Source organism: Nicrophorus vespilloides, unplaced genomic scaffold (genome assembly GCF_001412225.1).
Source record: "Nicrophorus vespilloides isolate i.1.1-1 unplaced genomic scaffold, Nicve_v1.0, whole genome shotgun sequence".
Classification (NCBI taxonomy): Eukaryota; Metazoa; Arthropoda; class Insecta; order Coleoptera; family Silphidae; genus Nicrophorus; species Nicrophorus vespilloides.
This window is the reverse complement of record NW_017100004.1, coordinates 21,915-31,497: the sequence shown is the minus strand read 5'-3', so window position 1 is coordinate 31,497 and position 9,583 is coordinate 21,915. Positions and strand designations below refer to the sequence as shown.

The 9,583-nt window shown below is 35.2% G+C and overlaps 3 protein-coding genes across 3 annotated transcripts; all 3 read right to left on the bottom strand.

Annotated features, from left to right (window-relative positions):
* Positions 1-136: 136 nt before the first annotated feature.
* LOC108566596 (neurofilament heavy polypeptide-like) lies at positions 137-3,545 on the bottom strand. The gene is made up of 3 exons (XM_017926569.1): positions 3,516-3,545; positions 407-1,019; positions 137-338 (listed from the first exon to the last, which is right to left on the bottom strand). The coding sequence occupies exons 1-3, from the start codon at positions 3,543-3,545 to the stop codon at positions 277-279; spliced, it is 705 nt and encodes a 234-aa protein (XP_017782058.1). The 3' UTR covers positions 137-276.
* Positions 3,546-3,926: 381 nt separating this feature from the next.
* Positions 3,927-4,905, bottom strand: LOC108566598. The gene is made up of 3 exons (XM_017926571.1): positions 4,538-4,905; positions 4,211-4,365; positions 3,927-4,142 (listed from the first exon to the last, which is right to left on the bottom strand). The coding sequence occupies exons 1-3, from the start codon at positions 4,891-4,893 to the stop codon at positions 3,928-3,930; spliced, it is 726 nt and encodes a 241-aa protein (XP_017782060.1). The 5' UTR covers positions 4,894-4,905; the 3' UTR covers position 3,927.
* Positions 4,906-5,010: 105 nt separating this feature from the next.
* On the bottom strand, positions 5,011-8,715 carry LOC108566597 (histone-lysine N-methyltransferase, H3 lysine-79 specific). The gene is made up of 4 exons (XM_017926570.1): positions 8,470-8,715; positions 8,311-8,389; positions 7,570-8,052; positions 5,011-6,618 (listed from the first exon to the last, which is right to left on the bottom strand). The coding sequence occupies exons 1-4, from the start codon at positions 8,549-8,551 to the stop codon at positions 5,019-5,021; spliced, it is 2,244 nt and encodes a 747-aa protein (XP_017782059.1). The 5' UTR covers positions 8,552-8,715; the 3' UTR covers positions 5,011-5,018.
* Between the last annotated feature and the right edge of the window lie 868 nt (positions 8,716-9,583).

Genomic DNA, 9,583 nt, shown 5'->3' with positions numbered 1-9,583 from the left:
TCTTTGCAATTTGAGTGACTAGCAAATTTTCTCATTTTTTTTTGTGTGGCTGCTGCTTTTGAACTGATTTTTTTTGTATAAAATATAAATGGAATGCATTTTTTTTAATGTTTTTTTTTTGATAAATCTTGTTGATCTGTCTTGTCTTATTTTATATATATATATATATGTATATAAGCTACTTAAGTCTTTATCATATATTTTTTTTTTGCTGAGATCCTGTCTCAAGTGCTTGATTGCAATCACATACCTAACACAAATTGGATGGACTTGTGCTTAATTGTCTCTACGCGCTTTTTTCTTACCTTTCTTGGGCACCTTGGCCTCTGTCCACACATCTGCACAAGAGGAAAGAAACGAGTTCATTAATAATCGGGTTAGATAATAGTTACAGATCGCGTCTTACCTCCTAATTCGTCGATGACGACGGTTCCCTCAACTTTCTCAGCTGGCTGCTCATTCATAGCCTCAGCTATTTGCTCCACAACTGGTTCAACAATTGGTTTACTTTCTACTTTTTTCTCCTTCTTCACAACCTTCTCTTTCTTCTCAACCACTTCGATGACCTCATCAATTACTGGGGCTGGCTCTGGTTTTGTCTCAACCTGCTTCTTGATCTCCTTCTCCTTCACCTCCTTGTTAACCATTTCCTTGGTGTATTTTTCAATTTCCACTGATGATTTCTCAGCTGGCTTCTTCTTGTCCTTCTTGGCTGGGCTGCCATCCTGCTTCTTCTTCTTGTCAGCTTTGGTCATCACCTTCTCCCAGTTACCATCATCATAATCAACTGGTTTCTCGTGGACAACTTTTGACTTGCTCTTCTTGCTTTTAACTTCCACAACAGCTTCCTTGGATTTAACTTCATTCTTCTTGTTCTTCTCAGTCTCCTTCTTGATCTCTTGCTTCTTGACTTGAGGCTCAGCAGTTTCTTTAGCTGGGGACTTCTTCTGCTGTTTAGCTGGAGACTTTTCAGTCTTGTTTTGAACGGAATTCGCTATGTGGCCATTAGCCGTGGATTTCTGCAATTAGGAATGATGATGTTATGTGCATATTCATATATGTGTATATAGATTCTGCATGACGATGGGACGTGCTGAATGCGACAAATTGCGTGCGGGAAATATGAATATTTGGCGGGCAGCGGAATCGTGACCCTGTTTATTTGGGCTCAATTATAAAAATAATTATAAGATAGAAGTTATTTAAAGAATATAATGGAAGAACATATGGTGGGTACATACATATTCTTCATCTTGATTTCTATCTGTGCCAAAAGAGTCGATCTTAACTTTTTTTATATGTATATATATACACACTAAAAGAGAAAATATCACGAGGGCCTTAATATGTCTATGCAATTTGTTGCAAATATTTTTAATAAAAGTAAAAGGGATAAAAAAAAATTACGAACTATTTTAATGAAAAAGTTAATTATAACAATTGTAGGTTTAAAAGTCTTCCATATTGTTTGAAACAATTTAATGAATAAAAAAAACAAAACAAAAATATATATATGTATTAGTTATTTATTGAATGTATACAATTACTTTCTGAGATGCACTATAAATAATTGCTTGAACGCTTTACATCATTTCGATGAAGATACTTCAATCTATCATTCAAATGATTTGTAAGCTGAACGTTATTTCGATTTGCAAAATAATTAAACAAACAAAAAAAACAATGTTAGTTCATCTAAAAAAGTCTCAGATTGCGAAACGATCGATTTTTATAGTGCATTTTGTTTCATACCTATGTTATTATATTGTTTGTAGATTAACTATGTGTTATTAAATAAAAAAAAAAGCTCAACGATGTTAATTAAAGTGTAGTGAAATTATAATTATTACTCTTAAACATGCTTCTTATTGCCAGTTACTATTCTCTTTCATCTTTTTAATTATTACTAATATTATCACACAACTCCTAAACTTGATTTCATTGCACGAAGTGAATTGTAAATAATTAAACTATTTATTAGATCAATTATTTTTTTTCTAACGAAACTAATGTAGACGGAATATTTGAAGGCGGTATCATCATAATCATTTTGAATGTAATAATTGCTTTCTCTTTTCTTTCTCCTTCCTCTATTAACTAGTTTTCGGTGTTTGTTTTTATATATATATACATTCTGTAGTTGTATATACGTTTCTTATTAGTGCCTTGGTTAATATATTATATATAATTTGATATTCAGCAATCTAATTAAGACTTAGCAATGATTTATTATACGATTTTTATCAACTGTATTCTTTACACGTTTCGTTTCTTTAGCGATTATTGTTTTTTCTTTTATATATATACAATATGTGCGAATTGTACGTGTGGCATTTAATATATATATATATTAGTTTTTAATTGTAAATATCATTGTAAATGATTTATAAAGGTCAGTGGATTGTTTTTATCATTTGGGGACCATCTATGAAAATAAAATATATTTTAAAACATCGCTGATTTCATTCGATTCTCCAAACTAATCCCACAGCGCATCTAATCTCCTGCAATTATCCCAACATTAATCCGCACTTAAAACATGCTCAACGAAACAAAGAATTCTGAGTGGAATTAAATGTGTTTCGCAGGATTGAATAAATTTTGGTTATTTCTATTTTGTCAAAGTGAACATTAACAAATTGATCGCATTGACGATGAAACAAAATAATTCAGCTCTGTATTTGAGTTGGAGGTTGAGGCCGAATATTTCATAACTAAAATAGTTTTGGACGTGGCTGAACCGGAACACATTATCACGATGTGTCAGTTTGAACGCTAATTGAAGACCTTGAACTGATTGAGGTCGATCTGATGGTTCTAGAGAAAAAAGTTTTATGAATGCGGATCGATTGAGTCGTGAAGAGAAAGAAAGAAATCCCGTTCTTTGCTGAACTTCCTAATATCCAACTAAAAACTGTTATTTTAATTTATTTAATGTTTTTTTTGGATCATCTACAAAGTAAATGAATATATTAATTATTTCCATATAATTTACTCACATTTACATTTCATACAATAATTTTCTATTCCTTACGATTTTGTTAACTCAATTCTAATATTTTAACTACTCTAAAAGTTCATTTAACAATTACTAAGGAATATTTATGTTCCAAATGCACATAACTTATGTTTTTTCAAGCGTTAATTTCGAACCAGACGTTGTTAAATGGGTCAACAGAGTAACCACAAGAATTCTTTTTGGATCATATGTCTTTTTCGACAACAGTGACATCATCGTATTTAAAATAACGCGACGTCGTTTTTAAAATAGTTAAATGATCTATTTTTTTCTCTTCACGCTCGTAAATTTATATAGAATTTGTATTTGTCAGTTATCAAAATGTTCGTTCATGTTCAATTTGATTTTATTTATGACCATTCAAATATTTATGACACATGCCTAAAAATTATGAAAACCTTTACCAGAATATACGCATATATTTGCTTTAAATAAAAAATAAAGTATATTTAGGAACAGGTATTGTTATAATTTGCATTAAATAAAATCATCTCACACTCTGACATGTATTTATTTGATTAATCATTTTGGGCTTAATTCAACTGAAGATTAGATTAATAAATTTATATAAAACTTTTCCCTATTTCTACCCCCCTCGGGTTTAACAGCCAGCACAAATTTTGTTGGTTTTTGGGAATTGAACCAACGACCTTTCGTATCAGATTTTCCTGATACAGGCGACCATAGCCACAATTAAATTATTTAACTTCTTTATTTAACGTAATTGTCGTTTTTAAATTGTGTGTAATATACATAAAGCTTTATTAAAACATATGCAACCAACTACACTTGTATTTTTGGTGGATGCACCTGGTGCAGTTTAAAAACATTGACTACTTTATTCTTTGGATATTATTAATTATCTCGAAGAAGTTATCCAGCAACCAAAATAATAGTTTATTTAAAATTTATTTCTTTCTCGTCGGAGATTTGCTTTTACTCGATCGTTTCGTTTTCTTCTTTTTACTGGGCGATTGTTTTCTTCCCTTCTTCTTTATTTTCTTGGACATCGTTTTCTTCCTACCTCCGATTTCGATGGACATAGACTTTATAGGTGGCGATTTCACCGGTGGTTCTGGTACTCTGACGAAACTATCGTAACTATACAACTTACAAACGTCGCCTGCAAAAAAGATGTTTTTTTTAAATATAAATGTTACGATTTATTTGTGTTGAAATTTGGAATCGTACCCGTGCAGAAATCCTCTTGACAATCCGGACAGTTGACGACTCGCCATTCGATGACGCCACCTCGATTTTTCACCTTCCTAATATGCGGATCGGTGGAGTACACACTCTTCGACTTCGTTTCCGCTTTCAGTTCGAACTTTTTAAGCTCGATCATTCTACAAGATCAGGTGAATGAAATAAACTAAGAATGTGAACGGAATCGATATAATATATATTTGAGAAAGAAACCAAATAGATTTTTTTTAACAGAGTTTTAGAACAATTTAGAAACATAATAATAGTCCGATTAAAACATCAATCGTAAAATAACGATAATCTTAAAATTACCTTGAAAAGAAGTTCTCTTCATTCTTGCTTTTAGGTCGCTTGCTTGTTAACATTTTCCAATCGATTGGCACGACGGCCAACTCGCTGATCTTCAAGCTAAGCATTTCCACGGGGATCGGGTCGTGAAACTGGAAAGGCTTTCGCATTGTCTTGAAGTCTTTTCTGCCCGTTTTGAATTTCATGCGTTTGACATTATCACGGACTTTGGTATCGTCGTGCTTGAGCTTTTCCGGTTTGATCTTGAAATCCGGTACTTTGTCGAAGAGTTTCCGGAATTCCTCCTTGGTGTTTGCGATGGCCTTGGAGAGATCCAGTACCGGCCCCGACTCTTTTTTCTTATTTAAAAAATCGTCCATATTATCTAACAAAGATTACGTATAAAAGTTATGTGATAATGTATGGATAATAATTTATATGTAATTATATGAGAATAATAGGCCCAAATCGCGTATAAAAATATATATGTAATTTTCTTTTTTTGTTATGGATGCCTGCTAGGAGAGTACGACATGGAGTTTGATGGTGTATCGTCCCAATGCTCGTGTTTCAGCATTAAGCCGTGATGAATGAGGTTTAACTTTTCCAGGACATCGTTTCCTTCCTCTTGATGTGCGCCGTTAAAATCTGGTAGTTTGTTTCCATCTTCGATTAAATCGTTTTTGTACTGAAGACATTCCCTCGGCGAATTATGCTCGATCTTCAGGATGTCGACAACCTTAAGCTGATCCGTGTACTTTTCCCGTTCCCTCTTGCACCTGCAGCAGCACTGGTGCGTCTTCGTCTTAAAGTAGATGTGATCTTTATCAGATTCTATAGGCACGATCTCCGTTTGGTAAACGCGAACGTTCTCCGCGAAAACATGCTCGTTCTTCCTCCACAATGCTCGTGATTGCTTCTCCGCGTAACCCTTCTTCCTGTAAGTCCTCGGACTTCCGGTTTGACTATCATCGCTTGAATGCGGCGAATAATTGCGACATTTATCCTCGTATCCCTTCATTTGCCTCATCTTCTGCCGCATCTTCCTCCTCTGATAAAGCGGATCCTTTTCGCTCTGCTTCAAATATCGAGTCGGAGGTCTATTCACACCCCATTTGGGTCGATCTTCGACGTTCTCCCTGAACTCGCTCCTCGAACGCCTCTCCTTCCGGCACCTTCCTTCGTAGCTGATTTCCAAATTGGATAATTTCTCGCGCACGTACTTCTCCCTGTGGTCTTCCTGCTTAAACTCCGTGAAGTCCGTCTGCGTGCTGCTATCGCACATTCTCTTGTTGCGGTATTGCGTTGGAGTCAATATGCGATTTTCCGTTCTCGCTGTATTAATCGTGCCTCTGTCAGTCAAAGGAACAGCAACAGGAACCGCACCCGTGGCAGCAGGATTGATCGTTGGTATCAACACGGCGAATTGAACGGTGTGCAGCGATTCCAAGGGGTTTTGCAGCATTAAAGCTAGATTTTCCTGAGACAATTGTTGATTTAAATTAATCATCGAATTATTATTGTTGTTATTCTGTTGATTATTGTTAACTTTATCATTATTGACTGGTGGCATCTCGATATTCTGAGAAACCTTCTCCTTAGTATACTCAATATTGTTATCCTTATTATTATTACTAATTACAGATTTTTCGGCGTGTATCGAAGGCAATTCAATAATTTCACCTTTATCGACAGGACATTTATCTTTCTTTACCTCCACTTTCAACTTATCAACTTCCACCACGTTCTCCGCTATATTCAGATTCTGCTTCAACAGTTTCTGCTTAGCCTGTTTTGCCTCCTTTTCAGCAATCTCTATCGCCTCCTGCAACGCCTCCTTGCGCCTCCTCTCCCTTTCCAATTTCTCCTCTCGAATTCGATTCTCCTGCTCCTGCCTCTTTCGCTCCAAGTCCTGCTCTCGCGCGATCCTCGCCTCCTCCTCGTACTCTTCTCGTATCTTTCTCACTTTTTCCTCCTGTCTTTTCCTCTCACGCTCCTCCAGCTGTTGCTTTATGGCTTCTTGATGCGCCAAAGCGATTTGTCTCTTCCTTTCCCGTTCCGCCAATTCTGAAGGCTCCACCCGAATATTCTGACCACGTATATAACTTCTGCGAAAAAAGGGATATCGCATCAATAAAAGCGTATTGATCGGCTTACATGAATGTCTGATGTGGGAACGAAACTAAATAAACATATTGTGTGAAATATCTTATGACTAATGCAGAAATATCGATTCGCTTTGGAGACGGTGGAAGTAGGTTATCGCGATTTCTTAAAATCTAATTAGCGATAAAATATTCAGCGAACGACCAACTTTTATTTTTTTCTGCGATTTTCATCAAGGTCTTGCAGCCCTTCGTTAACCTTCGTCGAGTGCTGCACTCCTTACATTTCTTTAAATATGTACTCGCATGCTCCATTAAACTCACTTTTTATTATTATTTCTCCAACAACAATGCAACATAAAGAATAAAACATATTCATACCACATTATTATTATTACTGCATGAAACTTACTGAATACTGTTATATTGTATTGGTAATAATAATTGAATGGACAGAAAATATAATATAACATAAATTACACAAAAAAAAACAACAATTCTATATAAATTAATACATCTGAGTTATGACTGTCTTGATATTATAAAGGAAATGTTTTGAAAAGCTTTTGACTAGTTTCTTTCGATAATAAAATTCCGTCTACCCTGAGCTATAAACTTTTTCTTTTGAAACTTCTATCAATATATTAAAAGTTCAAGTAATTTGTTTAGTGGATTATTAAATCATGAAAATAATTACACTTTAATTAATTGACTGTTATATATTTTACTCATTGTTCTTTGAAATATTTGTATAGTAATTTCTTTGACAAATTACTCAATTAGTCATGTAGTTACGTTTCTATAATATTTAACTTGTTGAACTTTCTTTAAAAAAAAAACATGAAAATATGCAAGCTTTATTTTTTATACATGACTTTATTTCACCTAATATGTGATTTACTTTCGTTCCTAATTTAAGTGTGAAATGTGAAGAATCACTTTTATAGTCACCTAGTTTGCGAGCTGCTTGATCCAGTGCAAGGCCTTTCGAGATAGTCCTGCTCCGGTGATTCTGCTGGAGAATTATTGGAGACAACGAGTTCCGTGTCACCATCGAGTCCGCGCTTAACCCATCCCGGTGTATCGTTGCTCTTGAGGAAACTTTGCACCTCCTTCGGCTCCCAGAACTTTCCTACATGTACCCCTCTGTCTCTCCATTTAGGGCGGTCTTCTCTTCCGCTGGATGAAGACTCATAGCCAAGATGATGATTGTTCCAGTTAGTTGGTGGAAGATACTCCGGAGTCTGGTTCGGGTTGTCGCTGCCATAGCCTGACGTCTCGCCACCCATCTCTTTATCCAATTTTTCGTCTGACGTATAACTAACGTTCTGGTTCTTATAGAGCGGTGGAAGACTGGGCCGTCCCTGGGAACTTGCGAAGGAATCTCGGCGTACGTATTCGTTCTCCTTCTGATATTTCGAAGCATATTTCGATCTGACAAATACAAAATACAGAAAAAAAAACACACCGATAACGTAATAACACTTCAATAACATCGATTAACTAAACAAAGACAAACACGCTAAATCTAAATTGCCAGTGTTCTTCATCCTCTTCTTCATTATTAAATTTTATTTTATTCACTCGCAATCAGTGTTTGCAGGAGCGTTGAACCTTCAAGTTCAGCGCATCGCAATCGATTTCCACCAGGTGTATTGTTAAAACAAACTAAAATAAACTAATAAAATTTACCTCAAATAAGGTTTATCGTAGAGCTGAAGCGATTCCCGACTACCCCACGGAACATTTTCGCATAGCCCGGCCAATTCTTCTAAAAATATAAAATTTGTAATTGAAACGCACGATTATCGTCAACCCTTTTCAGGATAACTTTCGTAGAAAGATAATCACCTCTTTCGCGCGCCCACTGAAGCTTTTTGCGCTCGATTAAAGACTGTGCGGTTCTTTTGATATCATCGTACGTGGTGGACATTTGTTAATTTATTTGAACGTATATTATTAGATGATCATAATATTTTCAACATTTCAAAGAATAACTGAAACACACGCATTTTGGGCCTACGTTCGTTTTTTTGTCTTCTATATATTTAATTTTCGTATTCGTAGAGGAAAGCTCTGTGTGTACTCACCGACGATCGGATCAAAGTTGAATATACTTTACTTCATTATGCAACCAACGATACTTAAGGTGGGTGTTGTAAGTAGTTGTGCTTTGGGGAACTGGTAATTGGAAATGGGAAGCGCGCGACCGCAGCTAGCCGTGGAAGCTTTAATCTTGTATTTGATCAATGTGGTTCCCTAGGAAACATACATGCAAACATGTTAAGGTTAATGTCCCAAGGATCCTTCGTGCGGCGGATCCGAATTTTAAGCTCTGCAGAGGGGGAAAGTTGGAGCAACAACTGGCACGAATTAGCAAACACAGTCCATTCGACCTCAAAACACCACCAGACTAGATGACACACTAGATAATAATTGCCTTTTGTTAATTAATGCACTTGAATTGCGCACACAACGCAAACCTGCAACAACAAATTATTCAACACACAACAATTGTACTTATTATTTAAATAAACTTACGTTTTTATAAATTAAAGGAGAATTAAACAAACTATTATTGCTTCTGTCTTTCAAAACCTGTGCTTTCTTTAAAACTTCATTTTTTTGTATATTTTCATCAGATCATGAATGCTCGTGTCAAATTATTAATTTATTATTTATGTCTGAATATTTTGTTTACATTAACTGTTCCACTTTTTTTTAGATTAATTTACTTAATGTGTTAACATCTAACAATGTAACAAAACGTTAAAAATATATTCCTGCTTTGAAAATGCTATCAGTATCCAAAACTTGCTGGTAAAGTTTTGCAAAATGAAACCTTTCGTATTATTGATTAACAGAAACATTAATTTTCTGCAAACGTTTTAATCGAACCAACAAAGAACCGGCGAAATCCTCATCGGGTTAATATTCTTGACCCAGATTTCTCCCCGAATCACCA